The sequence below is a fragment of the Gadus morhua genome, chromosome 12 (genome assembly GCF_902167405.1).
Source record: "Gadus morhua chromosome 12, gadMor3.0, whole genome shotgun sequence".
Taxonomy (NCBI): domain Eukaryota; kingdom Metazoa; phylum Chordata; class Actinopteri; order Gadiformes; family Gadidae; genus Gadus; species Gadus morhua.
In genome coordinates, this window is record NC_044059.1 from 5,766,568 (window position 1) to 5,785,137 (window position 18,570).

An 18,570-nucleotide genomic window follows, 5' to 3' on the forward strand; every position below is an offset into this window, starting at 1 on the left:
TACGCATTCCCCTCGTCTCCTTCCCCCTCGTCTCCTTCCCCCTCGTCTCCTTCCCAGCCATCTCCACTCCTCTCTCCTCCTCTCCACTAACCCTCCCCTCTCCACTCCACTCTTTGCCTCTTCACTCTCCACTCCTCCCCCCTCCCCTCCCCTCCCCTCCCCTCTACACCCCTCACCTCTCCCTCGCAGTCCCTCTCCCAGTGTTGGAACTATGGGGGAGCCGGGGGGGGGGGACTGAGCTCCCCCGTCAGAAAGTATGGGGGGGTCTCTAACGGTCTTGTATCGTAACTTTATTCAAACACTATTCTCGACATTCCAATGCAATTCGCATCTCTCGCAATGATGTGTTCAAATATAATGTAGAATAAATATAGAATAAATACATAAGAATAGCATATTCTAGAGTCCAAGAATTTTTGTTCAAACAGGAACAACCCCATGTAAGACTAAAGTGGTCCTCACACTGCAAAGGTGTCAATTGTTCCGTGCTCTTGGTCCTTGCATCCTTCAGCTGTAGTCTGACGTCCAACAGATGTAGCCCCCCCCCCCCCCCCGGACTACGTCTGTTTGGGTGAGGCCACTATGGTTCAGGTTGGGAACTGGGAGTGAAGCGATCGTTTTCTGAATCGTATTTGGAGAACCAAAAACGAGGTAGTAAAAGTGGACACTGCCCTCTCCTCCTCTCTCTATTCCTCCTCTCCCCCTCCTCCTCCACTCCTGCCTTTTGCCCCCCAGCCCACTCTCTCCCCCGCTCCCTCCCTCCTCCCCTGTCTCCCCCTCTCCTCTGATACCACACTGTTAGTCAGCCCCCTAGAGTTTCCGTCTCGGGGTTGCTCGTGAGTCAGGAGGCCCCGTGATGGACACGCCGGTACATTAGCTAGGCTACGCTTGTGTCGGCAGTCCCTGTCAGAGGCCCCTCTGGGTCACGTCTGGTCCGTCCGGGCAGGGGCCCTGAAGAGGGATTAGTTCTGGCGAGCGGTTCAGGAGCCCCGAGGAGGTCCATTTGAGAGAGGCCAGGGCTCCTGTTTACCTCCGCCCCCACAGAGAGCCCGGCTCCAGGGCCGTGGTGGTGAATGAACAGTGTGGTCAGTCCTACTGCTCCACACCTCCTCCTCCTCCTGGGTGTTTTCAGCCTCCTCCAGGCTCGATTGGCCGGCTGGTGTTGGGCCAATGGGTGACCCCCCCTCCTCCGTTGTACAGCTACCGGTCGACAGCCCTCACTTGTTTTACCTGATGGCCCCTGCAACAGAGATGCAGGGTGCTTAACAGAGAGATTAACATTCATTTCCACGAGCTGAAGCCTAGCTTAGCGTGAGCATTTTAAGGAGCAGGCTGGTGCACCTTGCAGACTCAAGCTGGACTACAAGTAGACTGTTCTGGGTTCTCTGAACTTTCCGGCTTGGTGTCCAAAGGTCAAGGTCTTACCACCAGCCCCCACACAGTGTGTGTTACAGGGCCCGCCATCCAGTGTGTAATGGGGGCCTCATCCAGTGTGTGATACAGGGGCCCCAACCCAGTGTGTGTTACAGGGGCCCCCCACCTAGTGTGTGTTACCGGGGGGGAGTCTGGGGCCAGCAGGCATTTGAAGGCTCAGATTGCGGGGTCCGAGCGCTGACAAGAACCCAGCAAGACGGGCCCTTACCGGGGCACTGAACACAATGAGGGCCTTCTCTCCCTGCAGAGCTTTCTGGAGGCGCCACGCTGCCACACTGGCCATCCTATACGCGCTCCGTGAGTGGCCCCAAACACAGGCCATGTGGAAACAATAGGCTCTTTATTGGCCACTTAAATCAGGTACTTTGTTGTGAGGATCTGCCCACCAGAGGGCTACTTACAGACGTGTCATTGTGTCTGATTGGTGCTGCTGATATGCCCTTCATATTCAGTTTTACTTCCTGAACTGGAAGGACAGTCCTTGTAACTGGAGCAACCAAGAACCGTTTTATTACGTTGAACTAAACAGGCTACTTAATATTTTGATAAATATTAATGTATGATTCATAAATTGAGAGAGTGAAAGATCTACAGATGTATAAATGGATTATGGGGTGATTCAAAGAGAAAAGTACAAAGTTCAGCTCACCAACAATAATTAAGCAATACCAATGAAGAAGTTGTGACAGGCAGGATCTCCGCTCAAGCAAAAATGAATTATTAATAACCCAGGGAATTTTGGTTGGGATTTACTATGAAGAATTTCCTTTGAATGTGGGCCTATGTCCAGCCCTTCAGTGCTGTAAAGTATTAATATTATCAGTTGATCAATATTCAGAGGGTTATTTGCATATCATATAAATAACATTAAAAAAAATACATGAAAGTCCAATAACAACACAACTGACACCATTTCTGGATTTCTTTAGAAGCGAAGCCCAAACCAACCTCTAAGTCATTCTGTTTGTATTTCAAGGAACTGTGACAGTTTGTCAACATATGTGTAAATGACATGTAGGCCTACCGTACCTTTATCCTTACATCCATCTCGACAAGTCCACCACTACGTCTTATCCACGCTGTTCTTGGGGTAACCCAGCTGCTTCATCACCTCGCTGCAGTAGGCCTCCACCTGTTGGATCTGCTGAACGTTCAGGCGCTCTCTCCAGGCGTAGATGGCCTCTTTGGCATCTCTTGCCGAGATGAGGAAGGGCTTATCCGAGGAGTAGCCTTGCCCGTGTGTCATGTTCAACACGAACTCGTCCAGCGCGGAGAAAGTGGACAAGTTGGAAAACTTGAAGAGCCTCTGAAGCTCCTGCATGGGGTGAAGTACCAGGTCTTCGTAGCGTACACGGATATAGTTCCTTTTGATCCACGGAGGCGCGTTCGTCTCCAACACTAGGTCACTGAGCCAATTGTCGCAGATCAGCTCCATGGCGCTTGACACATAGTTCTCTGCCCGGTTGACCCGGTTGTTGGGCACCAGTAGCCGCTTGAATTTGTCCGCCTGCTTCTTGCTCCTCAGCACCTGGATACTCTCCTTGACCAGGGCCTGCTTGGACTTGAGGCGAGAGTTATGGACCGCTCGGGGGTCCCTGAAGAGCTGGAGGACCTTGAGGTTAATCGAGGGGTCCCTCATCAGAGGTACCAGCACACTGACGTCCAACACGCGCACTCCTTTGATGACCATCACCGGGTACTTCTTGCACTCCCTCTCCAGGTCTCGCATGTCCCTCTTCGGACACTTCCCGCACTGGTCCTCCTTCACCATGCCGATGGCGTCGCGTTTGTTTGCGCTGCACAGCGGCTCCGAGCAAATCACCTTGTTCGTCTTCCATCCGAAGATGAACGCCGTGCTGATGTTCTGCGAGCCTGCGTAAAGTTTGAACACGGAGAAGTCGCAGCGGTAAAGCGCGTTCATCATGTCCCGCACGGCTCCCTGCAGGCTGCCCGCGTCCCCCGGGTACAGCGCCTGCCAGATGTGCCACATGGGCTCGTACAGGTAGAAGACGTCGGGATGCTGGTTGAAGAGCTCACCTAGGAACGACGAGCCTGTTCTCCAGGTGGCGTGCAGGTAGATGTTGGTCCGAGCCCTGCCGCTCCGGTTGGCGGCGTACTCGTACGCCGTGTCTGCGGTGCTGTTGGACCGCTCGCCGTTATTCCACAGAGCCATGGTGCTCTCCAGGTCGGGGCATTTGGGCTGTTGTTGTCCATTTTTTACAAGTGTGGGCTTGCCGCCGTAGTCAAAGATATAGGGAACCAGCAGTAGCAAGCCCGAGTAACCGAGGATTAAAATCAAGTATTTCTTCTGTAGCCTCCTCTTCATTTCCCCGAGCGGTCTTGTTGCTGCTCGTGAGATTTTCCCCGGCCGCTCTGTGGTGTGAACTCCGTCACACAACTTCTGCCGTTGAGTGAGAGAAAATTCAGAGAGAAAGGCGCGACGGGAGAGAGACATAGAGGGAGAGCGTGTGAGAAAGAGAGAGCGAGAGGGAGGGGGGAGAGCAGCCTTACCACGCCCCCTTTCCATTTGCTCGGACCAGATCACTCTTGCTCGGACTACAGATACCCGCGCTGCATCATGGGGGAATGTGTTTTATGTACTAAACAAGATCCCATCTACATTTTAAACATTGACATGCGGAATAACGAAGATACATTATTTTCAATATTTGCCGTATTACGCTGGAATTATTTTGATGTTGAAAAATGAAAAGCTATAGCTTTTACTGTCCCCTTGGATTTGCGCATGCGCACTGTATCACAGGAAGTTTACTAGTGAGGCGCACTGCGCGGTTGTTATGTTTTTTAGAAAGAGACACTGGAGGCATTCAAATCAAGCAATTGTATATTCTATCTAATACAGATGCACACTATGATGTGATATCATGCAGTCTGCGCCACCAAGCCAGTGACCAAGTCAGGTATCAGCCTGTTTTTAGTTTGCAGTCCTCTAGAGCATTCTCCATCATGGCTCACTGGACCAAGTTCGAGAAGGATACCGAGAGAGAAACCAAGACCCTGGTCAGATGGGCCAGCGGGATCGAGGACGAGAATGACCAGAACTTCCAATTGGCATTAAAGTTCGCATGGTCCAATTTCAAGTGAGTTGCTAACATGATCTGGATTGTAGTCCTTCAGTTATGATGGTCCACGTTGTTGACGTAACTAACTCACATGTCTGTCATTCATCTGTCAGGTTCCACAATTACCTGGACGTCGACAGCCATAAAGTCACCCGCAGCATCAATGGGTCAGTGATTTGTTCTATTGCATTGAACGATGGGTCGGGGGAGGATAGTATGGTTATTATGTTGTTGAAGCTGACAGGTTCTTGGTTCAAACTCAATTTCGCAGTCTACCTGTATTGTAGACCTCTTTGATTAAGATACCTAAAACCCCATACCGCCTTATTATTGACAACCAAAGCCACTAAGTCTCTTTGGATAAAATCGTGGGCTACATAGAAGGCCTAAATAGTGTTGTTTTTTCTTGTTTTTTAGGATATACGAGAAGCTGATGATCCACTCGGACGTAACTAAAGCTGAATCATGGGCTCGCCTCACCGACGAGTTCCTGAACTCGCCCTTGATGAACGTGGACGGCACTAAGGTATTATTATGCTCTGCAGGAAAACAAGTGCCGGTGATGGCTTCCTCTGCGTTATGTTTATATGTTGTTTATGTTAACATGTATATATTTGTTTGCAGACAGATGCTCATTACAGCATACTGTCCATGATGCTTCTGCTTGCGGGGCCCCCCACAAACACAGAGTATGTAGAGAGACCCCGGCTCAAAGAAGCAGGTATGTCCACTACTTTTATAAAATTATTACATTTACGTTATACATGCTTTTGTATAATACTTAATGGCGTTTATCGTGATGTCCCGGGCAATATGTAAGAAAGCAATTGTTTATTTTAATTATAATATATTTGTATGTTATTATTTATGATTTACAGATTGGAATGGATTTTTTTTATCCTCATATGAAATCGAAGACATTGTAACATTTGAATTAGCTCGTAGTTTAACACACCTGGAGATATCTGTAAATACTGCTCACTGATCATATTAGTTTTAATAATGCTATCAATAAATCACATTTTATAAATGATATATTCATCAAATAAAAATGGCTGACCAGCCTGTATCTCTCTCTTTGTTTACAAGAATCAAACTATCGACACTCCCAAAGCCCCCTACCATTCTCGCCATCCAGCCAGCCCAGCTTTGCTAGGTCATGTCACATGGTTGAAAAGCCAGTTCGGGTGGACATATTGATATTGAGTTTTTTGATTCTGAAAGTCTCCTGCCTTCTCACTTGGAGGGGCTCAATCGTACTTAATACAACTTTAATGATTCATATTCTGCATGTTGACCAACCCTGAAGCTTACTAATGTTTTTTATTCTTGTGGTCGTTGTAGAAGTGAAGGATACTTTTGATTGGGCAAAGTACCTGATGGAGGATGAAGACCTGGAGTGTGGGCCGTACCCTGACACCCCGGTCAGTACCCCCTCTGTATCACTGCTTCAGAGTCAGCTGGAGACACAGAGTCCTTTAGTTCAAGTGTGAAGTGAGCTCTGTGTGGTTGTAATGTCTAAAGAGCCATTAATTAATAAGTAACGAATGCGACAACAGAATAATTACAACTAGCTGTTTTGGTAATAAGTAATGATTCATTAATGAGCAAGTAACTACAACTGTTATAAGATATTACTACAGTTATTATTAGCATTACCATAGCATATAGCTCATAATAAAGTAGTAGTAATCTTACATAAAAGAAGAATATTCTACACTCATAAAGAAAGGTAGTTCTGGTATTAGATCCCAGTTAAACATCTCTATTATATCATACACTATTCTATTCTATACAATTGATTCTATTCTACTTTACTGTGTTTTTTATTTTTTATTCTTTATTCTACTGTGCCCTATGCTCTACTACCCTTTTCTCTTTCTACTCTATTGCACTTATTGTACTTTATTTTATTCTATGTCACAGGAGTGGTCAGAGGAGGAGAGCGATGAAGAGGACCCCCAGCAGCCAATCAGCAGAGAGGATTCGGGTATTCAGGTAGACCGAACGCCCCAGGAGGACCAGGACAACACTAACCAGGCACTCGCCCTCACATGGACAGGTGTGTGTGTGTGTGTGTGTGTGTGTGTGTGTGTGTGTGTGTGTGTGTGTGTGTGTGTGTGTGTGTGTGTGTGTGAGCGCGTGTGCGCGTGAGAGCGTGGACGTGTGTGTGCGTGAGAGCGTGGACGTGTGTGTCTGTGTTGGTTTTCAGTGAGTACCCTGAATATATAAAATAGACAGACCAAATAAAACTATAGAACATGCATAGATGATTAGATTTGGCCACAGTAGATGGTCTGTTGAAACTATCCCATTTCAGAACATTGAACATTGATACATGTTAATCTAAATTCCTTCTGAACCAAGTGTTGCTTGTCTTACTGTATCTCAGTGGGAGAGCCGGATGCCAGGGCCTGGCTGGAGCAGCATGTGGTGACCCCGTATTGGGTTACTCACGCTTCCCGGTTCCCCCACAGCCTCCATCTGCATTCCAACCTTCTCAACGTCTGGTATGTGACACCCTCGCTCGTCCTTACCGTAGCTACCTGCATGACATAAGTCACCTTCAATTAATAACACCTAACATCACAGTTGCCCTCTGTAAATTGACGTGCGCACAATAGTTCGCTTAGGCTGAGTAATCCCATTATGATCCCTTTATTAGTGTTTCAAAGTTCTCCGCATTCTTTTTGGAAGCTCCGGTATTCGGAAACTCGCCCCTTGATTTGAAAAGACTTCTTCAGTTCTGAGTCTCAAAGGGCTTTGCCTGGCTGCATTAGACCACATGCCAATCCAAAAAGAGGAAGGAAAATACAAGTTCAGAGAACAACACACCTTTGTTCCAAGCAACAAGTCAAGTCCATTTTATTTGTATAGCCCCCAGTCCTATTTTCAGTGTCAGTTCCAGTATCGAAGGGCTTCACATGCCACATTATACGACAACCCCTTAACTCTCTAAACGACAAGTAAAACCTCCACCCAAACCCAGAGACAGGCAAACAAAGGTTAAGCTGTCTGAAAAAAGCAGTGCAGTCGGTGCCACGAACACGGGCTCTGATACAAGGGGGTCAGGTGTTCTTGGCTCGGTGGTAACGCTTGGGTTGTTTCATTTCCTGAACAGGGACCAGTACCTGTACAACACTGACCCGTTGTATCTTCCTGAAGACAAGGCCTTTGTGACGGAGACGCAGGTGATACGCGAGACGCTGTGGTAAGAAGGAACACTGAACACTGGCCCTTTAAGTAAGAAAAGATTAGATGTTTCTTTTTATTTATTTTTGGATGGGAAATTCAGGTTTAACAGCAGCAAGTACACAATACATAAGTAGGAATTAAATGACATTGCTTGAATATGGACTAAAAGGGAAAAATCGTAATAAGAGTACAATTAACACAGAAGTTAATCACAATACGGGGAAGTAAAAAGCACTTAATATAATGTTAACATTATTGACAGTTGAGGTAGATATTATTGACAGTATAGGCTGTCAATTCAAATTGAAAAAACCCTGCTCTCTGTAGCGTGTCCTGACGTCTAATCTGTTGCCTTGGTGTTCAGGCTGCTGTCAGGGGTGAAGAAGCTCTTCATATTCCAGTTCCACGAGGGGAAGGTGTCTGTGAGGAACGACGTAGTGGTGACCCATCTGACCAGCGTGAGATCCTCCTCCTCTAGAACCTTCTAGAAGCCCCGTTCCTAACCCGTGGGTCGGGGCCCCCTTTCGGGTCTCCTGATCTGCTTTATCACCGGATAATGCATATTATGGGTCGCAGGAGATTGTTGACCTATAACCTATCGATATTTCAAAGTGAAATATAATATATATTTCGTATTACATTTTTTTTGAGAGACCTTATTTATTATATATATATCTGTGTATGTACAAACAGCTACTACATACTACTTTGTGTGGTGTGGTTTTGAATACTTCCACTGGGACGATGGCATGCACGTAGCCAGCTATGAGGTCACTGAGGTCTGGACCTCTGTCATTTTTGTTGCGATCTTTTATTTTAATTTTATTTTTTTACCTTAATACAACTGTATAAAAAATCTGCGGTTGAGAACTTCTCAGAGATGAGTAAATGCTTGATTCAGTTTAGACTTGTTACTTTGTGTCCACTGTAGTCTGTAGTCCGGATTAGTTAAGGATGGTGTAAAAATATGTTATGTCTCATCAGATATGGATCTGTATGATATTGGCCTAGGCGTCATCAAGGATATTGATCAATGATCACATGACGTGGCAAATATCAGATTTTCCTTGTTTTTTGCTCAGAGGTCAGATAAAAACGTCTTAAACATTATGCATATATATTCAGTTCACGATACATGAACCCTAACCTGATGTATCCTACAGCAGCGCGCCACGGTCCACACTGACAGCCCGTCCTCTCCCTCTGCAGAGCTGCCTCCGCTCGGTGCTGGATGACATCGCCGTGTACGGCCAGGCGGTCTTCAGGCTGCAGCGGTTCATCGACGAGGTCACGGGCCACTCCTCGGAGCCCGGACCCCCGCCGCCCAGCTCCTCCTCCGGTTCCCACTGCTCCTCCTCCTCCCACTCCTCGTGCCGGGAGCCCCCCTTCCGGACCTACCAGGCCTTCGTGTGGGCCCTCTACAAGTACTTCTCCAGTTTCCGGGAGGAGCTCACCACCATAGAGAAGCAGCTCATCGGCAAAGGTGGGTCTTCGTAGATGAAAAGGGTTGTGAGGTCACAAAAAAGAGTCTTTTTCGTCTGGTCTCAAAATCAGACTTCAGATTAATATCTAATATCAGACCTTTGATGAATATCTAAAGTCTGATGGGCACTGATTGGCTTTCACCTTCTTTCGCTTAAAATGAGTTTCACCCAATCATGTTGCTTGTGTTAGGGATCCGTAAGCACGTCATTTTCAAACACAAACTTGGCCAGCAGCTGAAATAAGTGTCTGTCGAATCAACACTGTGTAGAATGGCCCCTGCAGGAATGCACTACTTATAATAGAAAGGTTTTCTTAGTGTATCAGCCAACAGTGGTCAACCTGTCTGAATCAAGAGGGGTGTCTTAAAATTCCTCTGAAACATCTAAAGCTTTGCCATGGGGGCTTGCCTTGTATACAAGTTCACTGTAGGCGAATTTGAAGTGACTTGTCGTTAACGATAGCTGTTTTTGCATGTATTTGCATATTGGTGGTGAATGTTAAACAACTAGATCAGATTTCACCTAAAGCAAAACATTATTTAAATTCTGCCAACAGCCGTGAAATCACTCACTTACTGGGCCTGTCGATTTCTTTCACCCTGGCTAAAAGTAAGAAGAAACAATTGTTAAAGTTCAATTGTTTTAAATTGTTTGCGTGTGTCTGTGTGTTGGGGGGGGGGGGGGGCATGCACATGTCAATTTATGTGTATGTGTGGGTGTGTGTGCACATGTGAACCTGTGTGTGTGTGTGTGTGTGTGTGTGTGTGTGTGTGTGTGTGTGTGTGTCTGCTCCACCTAGACGAGACGGTAACTCTGTCGGCCGTGCTGGTCCGGCTCCGCCCCCACCTGGCGCAGATCCGCGTCCTGCACAAGGTCTTCTGCACGGGCGTGGCCGAGGTTCCCGTGGACACCACCAACGTGGTGCGGGCGTCCCACCTCCTCAACACGCTCTACAAGGCCATCATAGAGTACGACAGCGTGGGCGAGGCCTCGGAGCACACGGTGAGACTCAGGGGGGTCAGGGGTCATGAGGTCAGGGGGTCATAAGGGATCATCCAGAGCTCTTTGGTTTGGTCCATCATCCGTGGTCTCGGGTGAAAAATGATCCGTCGTGGGAAACTCTTTCTGAACATGGTGTGAATTTGGACGGCCCATGTGACACGCTCATCCACAGCCTCTTATGGCCCGACATATGTTTAGCTTTAGGGTTCACCCCTAATCTTACCGTGTGGATGTGTGTGTGGAGCCCTTCAGGGTTCAGGAGTTCTGGCAGTCCACAACATTTGTAATCCCTATAATCCCCTATTAATTCACATAGTTTTGCTAACATGTCAATGGCCTCAACCTAAGCTGGAGTCATCCATAGCAAGGTTCTCTGTAGTTCCAGCCTGCTCTTTAGTGACACCTGAACTCACTGAAGTTGCTTTGGATGAAAGGGGCTTAATGACTGAGTGGCCAAATGTAGGTCTTTAATAGTAGGTTTGATTCACCATTATTATTGAACTCATTGAAAAATTGGCAGCCAGACTCTTTTCACCTTTTACCTGCACTTGTGACCCTGTCCAGGGTCCCTGGTTACCCACCTTCTCCCCTCCCCCACCCAATATGTTCCCTTCTGAAGTGAATGTGCTGTCTGATTTGCATATATTTGCATATTAGTGCGTGACCGGGGTAGTTAGAATCTTGAGTAGAATAGAAAGCAAAACATGCTTTGATTGCAACCATTTTGATGTGGTTAAAGACACTGTTTTGAATTTCTAAATATAGAAACATAAAATATGTATATATATATATATTGGTACAAAGTAGTTAAAATCCCTATTCTAAATACAGTTTCCTATGTGAATCCTATTCCTATTCGTCTGGGAGTAGTACCGACTCGAGTAGACTATTGTGAACATGTTTCCCCTCTGTGTGTCCAGGTGGCTCTGCTGTTCTCTCTGTGGACGGAGACGGTTCGTCCGTACCTGGAGATCGTGGATGAGTGGATTGTTCACGGACAGCTGTTCGACCCCGCCCGGGAGTTCATCATTCAGAGGTCAGCCTTGGGACCTCTTTGTTTACACGACTGATCTCTCTGCTCTCTGTCAACCGGAATTTCACCTCAGGGAAATAATAATCCCAGACAGGAAATTCAGGATATAAATTGATATATATAGATGAGAAATGTGCGTGTCACAGGAATTTATATATTTTTTTTATACAAGACTAAAACACCCAAATAATAATACAGAAAATAAATACATTGCCATCTTATCTTAAAGGATCATTTATGCATGCATATCTCAAATTGATATTCATACAGCCCTGCCCCCTGAGCCCTAACCCTAACCCCTCCCTCCAGGAACAAGGACGTGCCGGTGAACCACCGGGACTTCTGGTACGCCACCTACACGCTGTACAGCATCTCGGAGCCCGTGGAGGGGGAGGACCGGATGAATGACGCGGGCAGCGGGAGCTCCGCCGGGGAGCAGACCTCCGGGGCCGGGGGCCGGCAGCCCACCATGGTCTCCTTCCTCAAGCCCGTCCTCAAGCAGATCATCATGGCGGGCAAGAGCATGCAGCTGCTCAAGAACCTGGACTGCAAGGAGAGCGTGCCGGCCGACAGCGCCTCTAGAGGTGAGTTGAGGCATGACATGTGCGACTTTGATTTTTATTTCTTCGGTTGGGTTTTACAAAGTAAGAATGGTGTGCGCAGTTTTGTTACGCAAGTGTGGTAGCAGGCTAGCCTGGTCCAACCAGACTCTCGTATTTCATTTAATTTGTACAGAGAGTCTGGACCTACTCAATTAAGGAACGTTAACTCACTTGAAGGTGGGTGTCTGTTGAAGTTCAAAACTATTGGATCTGCCCAGTGCCACTCTGGATCTGCCATAACCAATCGCTAACGTTTGGCCGGGAATCATGTTGCGCGCAGGCTGTAAACAAACCAATCACCGTGCGTGAAGATGTCCGTCAACGAGAGCTGACTTTAACGTCATTGATCTCGGCCACTCCCTCTGTTCGCTGATTGGACGCAGAAAATTTAGACCGAGAAAACCCACTAACATACCGCAGACCCAGACCTAGTACTGAAGGAAAATTCTAATTGAGCGGAAGTACTTAGGCGGGCGGAGCCAGGCTAGTAGCAGGCAGGAACTCACAGCGAAAGATAATGGAGAATACAATCTGTTTATTTTTATAACTTTATAGAACATGCCAGGGTTAGTGGTTTTCACAAACTAGGGGCCATCCGTTCCAAGATGGTCTTCATTAAAGTGATTTATATATTTTTGATATATAATCATTATAACAATTTCACATGATTATTTCACACGACAGGAATTAAAAGTAGCCTTTTTATGGTAACATATCCATGTACCATGTACAATTGTAAAGGGATGTACACTTTTCAGCAAGTAAAATCAGTAGTAGTTTATCATCAGTTTCTTAGTTTAACATCCTCACTAACATTGGCAAATTCTTTTTAAAAAAGGTAGTGAACAAAATTATTTGCAGTGGCTCTAGCACCTTGCTGTAGCCATAAACTTGTGTGTGTGTGTGTGTGTGTGTGTGTGTGTGTGTTTGTGTTTGCATGTGCGTGCACGTGTGTCCGTGTGTGTTCTAGACGCGGAGAGGAAAAGCTTGTACACTTTGTTCTTGGAGTCGGTTCAGTCGCGGCTCTGTCGCCGGGACGACTCGCCCCTGGATGCGGTAACCGAGCAACAGGCCACTAAGCGCAGCCTGATCAAGATGCAGTCCATCGTGGTGCAGCACCTGCAGATCGACGACATCCACGACCCGCTGCTCGCCATCAACTTTGCCAGGTGAGCGGTCGCCATCGGTCACAGGGGGTTATCCGATCTGTAACCATGGATTGGCTGCCGGTGGGGGCTCTCCATTTCCCGCCCTTAAATCAGACTACATTAGATTAGACACCGGCAGAGGTTTGGAGAACGTGCTGGAAGAGCCACCGGTCTTTAGATAGGAAGACTAAATTCAATTAAATTGTATTTGTATAGCTCTTCATCACAGTTACAGTCTCAAAGGGCTTTACAGGCCATATATATATGACACCTCCTAACCCAAGCCCCCCAAAGGGAATGAAAACACTCCCTTAATTAACAAGGAGGAAATCTTGCGAGGCAACGCAGAGGGGTGGATCCCTCTGCAATTTTGCCGTCATTGACGTCATACAAGAGAAATGTGGTTACTCATCACTCACTCACACACTCACACACTGACTGGGTTGTCAACCTCACAAGTACATAACCAAGACAAAGGACCCACCGATCACTTTTGAGCCATCATCCAGACCCCAGACCAACTAGTGAGACCCCTGTGATTCAGCTCCCCCATTAAACGTCTATATTCACGCTTTCATCAGTTTGGCTGCAGTTCCCTGAACCTCAGGTGTTACACAGCCATTATTGACTCCTAGTTCTAATCACCACCTCCCCACCCCCAGGCTTTACTTGGAGCAGAGCGACTTCCACGAGCGCTTCTCCGGCGGGGAGTTCATCGTGGATCGCTCCTCCCAGTCTGTGACGTGCCAGAGCTTTGAGCTGACTCTCCGCTCCTGCCTGTACCCCCACATCCAGCGAAGATACATCCAGTGCTGCGGGAACCTCATGACCACGCTCAAGAAGGACTACAAGTGAGCAGGGGCTAAAGCTAGTCTCCGGTCGCGCTAAGGGAAATGGGGGTTTATTGAGTGAATTAAAAAATAATAAAAAAATAGATATTTTTAATGTAATTATCTTTTTGTTATAACATTAGTCTCCTTTTGACTAATGAAGCTAAGCTACATGATTCTAGGTTAGGCTTTGCTATGTTCTGCTATAGGAAATCGAATGGTTTGGAATGCCTTAATGTGACCTTCAGACTTTTGTCTGCATTATGCTACATTCAATTTAATTAGAAACCCTTCATGGGAACTTTTGACCATTGAAGCTTTGCTCGATCAGGCTGGCTGTCCATACAATATTAAAAGTGTTGATATGTTGGCAGGCTGCTGGAGTACCTCCAGGCGATGAGGAACTACTTCCTGTTGGAGGCCGGGGACACCATGTACGACTTCTACACGGCCATCTTCGAGCGTGTGCTGGAGAAGGAGAGCTGGCAGCAGCTGTCCTTCCTCAACGCTCAGCTGCAGGAGGCGGTGGGGCAGCGACACCCAGAGGACAGCAGCAGGTACTGCACCCAGGAGATATTAATGGAAACACGTACTGTTATGCAAGACACATACAAAGTTAGTTATCGTATGCTATTTACTATGTATACACATTTAATAAACACAAAGGCTGTTATTAAAGACATATCATGGATAATAAACACAGACCGTTTTAAAGACATATACACAGTTCATAAACATATAGACTGTTATTAAGGACATACACTTAACGTTCGATGGATGTAGATAAGCAAGATTTGGTGTATGTCACGTTCAATCTAGATTGACTAGGTTGCCCAAAACCCCAGAGTTAACCCCTTTCCTGTTTTCCCAGGCTGTCTATCTTCCTGGATACCAGTGAACCAGCCCGCAAGAAGCAGCCGGTCCACAACCTGGACGTCCTCACCCTGAGCTACAAGGTAACCCGGTCACCGGGTGTGTTCTCATCTCCCGCGGGTCTCCCAGCGCCCCTGAATAAACACCCTCCCCTCTTCTCTGTCCCCCGAGGTCCCCTGGCCCGTGGACATCGTCATCAGCAGCGAGTGCCAGCGGATCTACAACCAGGTGTTCCTGCTGCTGCTGCAGATCAAATGGGCCAAGTACTGCCTGGACACGGTCCGGTTCAGCGGTAAGTAGCATGTAGCTTGAAGTACACTACACACTCAAGTACTCAGTCAGATACAGGGCTTCCAGGAAAAGGTTAAAATGTTGTCACCTCATCTGTTCGACCACAACCTTCTTCTCTTTTATTTGAATACTGCTGTATCATCCCCAAAATACTGAATGTATACATAATATGTACATAATTGACTTGCATTATTTAAATGGCAGCTTTTTGTCAGAAAGTAAGAGAACAAAGTGTGTATTGTGCATAGAAGGATACACACCATATGTTCAAAACAACAGAGAAAAATGGAAATGAAAAAAATGTGACGCAAAATGCATGACTACAATGCATTTATTTTCTTATCCTCAATAATTTGCTTATTACTTCCTCTAGATCTTACGTCAGCCACTCAGAAAGCAGAAGGGGGCGTGGCCGGGGAGGGGGCGTCGGCCAAGGAGGGCATAAACCAGCAGATCCACCGCATGTGTCTGCTGCGGGTCAAGCTGATGCACTTCGTCAACAGCCTTCACAACTACATAGTGACCCGGGTACGGCCAGGGCCAGGGCCACTAGCACCAGGCCAGGCCATTCTGTTTCATTCTAGACCTATCTTCAGAGGTCACTAGAAATGATGATTTGACTAAATTTTAATTTGGTAACATTATTATTCATTAAAAGAATCATAGACCATAGAACAAAAGTGTGTTCAAGGAAATGTCATGGGTTACTGTACACACACGTTTTTGTAAACTTTTTGTAAAATTGTCTTTTGCTAAGAGTGATGTCATGTAACAGCTTATAAGAGACAGAAAACTGTTTTAAAGAGAAACTAGTAAATGAAAAGAAAAAAATATTATGACGAAATAAATCAAAAGATAATGCAAAATTCGGTTTTTAATGAATTTTGGTAAATCAAGTAACAAAAACGACCACTCTATGTTCCATAATAAACTAGCGACATGCTCTCCATTATCTTAATATTCAAACTGTGTTTCCTATGAACGTGGCCTAGATCCTGCACAGCACCGGTCTGGAGTTCCAGCACCAGGTCCAGGAGGCTAAAGACCTGGACCAGCTGATCAAGATCCACTACAGATACCTGTCCACCATCCACGACCGCTGCCTGCTCAGAGAGAAGGTAGCCCACGCCCGGAGAGACTGGCGGCTTCACGTCATGCAACGCGGGTTTCCCAAAATGTTTGGGCCTGTGCCGCCATTATTTTGTCTGACCATCTTTGCGACCCCAACTTCGGAAGACTTTTATGCATCTGCATCCCCACACATAATTTTACCCCAATCCACATCTGCCCATAAAATCAAGTGAGACTCTAGGTGAAACAATTTTTTGATTTTAAAGGTGACACCACCAGGTGTGAGTGTGATTAGCCGTTACAAGCCGTTTTGGAAGATCTGCCCCTTCTGACATCACAAGTGGGCGTGGCACCGATATGTGTGCTGGATAGATCAGTCTACCCTCCTACCCAGTGGACTGTATAAAACGTTGCTCATCTATCCAGTGGTATAATATGTCACCTTTTAAGTTTTGTTTTTTTACAGTGCCTTGAAGAACCAGTAGAGCATTAGGCATCTGTCACAAACTGTCTCCTTTGCTGTGTTCCCTCAGGTCAGTTTCGTGAAGGAAGCCATCATGAAGGTCCTCAATCTGGTCCTCATCTTCTCTGACCGCTGGCAGGCCGGCTTCGGAGCCTGGAAGTGAGTGAGCTCATTAAAAAACATTATTGATTTGATTTGATTTACAATAGGCTCTAATTAAAGGTAAAATAACAACACATGGTTTGCCCTAATTTCTTCTGAATAACATGGGCATCCACTCAAAGTTAAGTTTATGGCATTTTGATGACAAACTGTGGAATAATGTATTTATTACAGGATGGCCCAAGATAAAAACAATATGAAATGGCACTGTGAATTTCAGGATTGAGTCGATAGACAAGATGGAGTCTGACTTTAAGAACTGCCACATGTTCCTGGTGACCATACTGAACAAGGCCGTCTGCCGGGGTTCCTTCCCTCACCGTGAGTACTGAATGCATGTGATATTATTATACTTTATATTTACTGTTATATATTTAATATGTTTATTTACCTGCTTAGTGTCGTTGGGTTCCATGAAAGTCTCCCCAAATGATAAAAAGTGAATGTTGCTATTGACACGGTTGAATGATCTGCCTGACCTCTGACCTCTGACCCCGTGTTCCCAGTGGAGTCCCTGGCCCTGTCGCTGATGGCGGGCTTCGAACAGTGCTGAATAAACCATTCTGGAGGTCACCGCCCTTCCGATGCCACAGTTGCGATGCCACAGTTGTGATGTCACGGTCCAGATGGCAATATCAGTCGTGATTTCCCAGTTGTGATGTCACAATCCTGAAGGCAATGTCACAGTCGTGATGTCCACGTTGTGATGTCACAGTCCTGGTGGCAATGTCAAAGGCCTGAAGTCCCAGTTGTGATGTAATTTGACATTTGTGAGACACCGTTGTGATGTCACAGTTTTGATGCAATTTAAACATTTGGGATGTCACAGTTCTGATGTCACAGTTGTGATGGCAATGTGACAGCCGGGATGTCACAGTCAGGATGTCACAGCCCTGATGTGATGCCACCGCAACGATGTCCGCGTTGTGATGTCATCGTCTCTACAGCAAGAGACTATGCCCCTCCCCACACCTCATATTGAAGGACGTGAAGTTAACCAAAACAGAAAAAATAAGGCACAGGGAGGGAGACTGTTTCTATGAACATTTAAGACTTGGTTGTAATGTGTAACCCCTTGAAAACAGCAAAGCTTTCGATACCATTTCATGTTGTGTTTTACCTGCTTTTCCATTGCATTGTTGAAATATGATCATATTAAATTATTTTTCCACTAACTCATGAGTCATAATGGTGATCATTTGTTGCTTTATTTAAACTATTTAACATTTTTGGGTCGGAAAAGAGTTGTAGACCCTTGTCTTTTCTGGATACCTCAGCCTATGTTTATATGAGTTAATTATATTATTAACATCATAGGATTTCAGTAATAATTTGAGGAAAATCAGTACAAATAATGCTAAATGTGCGCAGTAGAGAAGAACAAACCACAGAATCCCTAAGAGATAGGGCAATAGATTATAGACGGATGGAAATGAATGTTTGGAAATGTGTGTATTCTCTTGGTGAATGAGTTATATGTGCCCACTCTACTTCTCAACAAAGCTCAAAGGTCCTGACTGGAAGATACATTTATGGCCAGAGCGTAGGGAATGTAGTCTGATGAACGGTACAACATCAGCTCCATTAACAATTAATGTTGATAGCTACTGATGTATGTATGGTGTCGTAAGACACAAAATACCTTGCAGTAAGTTTGTTATAACATTTACATTTACACAAAAACACAGACAAAAAAACACCTCAGATTCAACACAGATGTTTGGGTTGAGTAGTAATGTGATTTCTTAATCACAGAATTATACATATTACTTCATATCATAATCTTATTTCACTCTATATACCAACTAAGGATTAACATAACGCATGGAATCTTGGAAGGCAAGTAAAAACATTGAGTAATTGTTTGGAGTCAGGGTTAGCCCTGATCTCAAATGATAC

At 45.9% G+C, this 18,570-nt stretch overlaps 2 protein-coding genes across 3 annotated transcripts; one reads left to right on the plus strand and one right to left on the minus strand.

Moving 5' to 3' along the window:
- Positions 1 to 269: 269 nt before the first annotated feature.
- chst7 (carbohydrate (N-acetylglucosamine 6-O) sulfotransferase 7) lies at positions 270 to 3,905 on the minus strand. Its single transcript, XM_030372985.1, has 2 exons — positions 2,464 to 3,905; positions 270 to 1,240 (listed from the first exon to the last, which is right to left on the minus strand). Exon 1 carries the CDS (start codon positions 3,887 to 3,889, stop codon positions 2,498 to 2,500), a length of 1,392 nt encoding a protein of 463 aa, XP_030228845.1. The 5' UTR covers positions 3,890 to 3,905; the 3' UTR covers positions 270 to 1,240; positions 2,464 to 2,497.
- Positions 3,906 to 4,181: 276 nt separating this feature from the next.
- Positions 4,182 to 17,846, plus strand: tubgcp5 (tubulin gamma complex component 5). 2 transcript variants are annotated; one of them, XR_003978917.1, is made up of 24 exons: positions 4,182 to 4,535; positions 4,631 to 4,684; positions 4,935 to 5,043; positions 5,142 to 5,238; positions 5,862 to 5,941; positions 6,444 to 6,579; positions 6,910 to 7,027; positions 7,639 to 7,728; positions 8,077 to 8,170; positions 8,922 to 9,195; positions 9,996 to 10,198; positions 11,119 to 11,234; positions 11,541 to 11,815; positions 12,804 to 13,002; positions 13,644 to 13,832; positions 14,186 to 14,368; positions 14,683 to 14,767; positions 14,856 to 14,976; positions 15,349 to 15,503; positions 15,968 to 16,093; positions 16,580 to 16,668; positions 16,892 to 16,992; positions 17,178 to 17,285; positions 17,352 to 17,846. XR_003978917.1 is itself a non-coding variant. In XM_030372984.1 (23 exons), exons 1-23 carry the CDS (start codon positions 4,402 to 4,404, stop codon positions 17,222 to 17,224), a joined length of 3,075 nt encoding a protein of 1,024 aa, XP_030228844.1. In that variant the 5' UTR covers positions 4,182 to 4,401; the 3' UTR covers positions 17,225 to 17,846. The 2 variants fall into 2 exon arrangements, 1 of the variants encoding a protein (XP_030228844.1); XM_030372984.1 differs by having other exon boundaries at positions 17,178 to 17,846.
- The last annotated feature ends 724 nt before the right edge of the window (positions 17,847 to 18,570 follow it).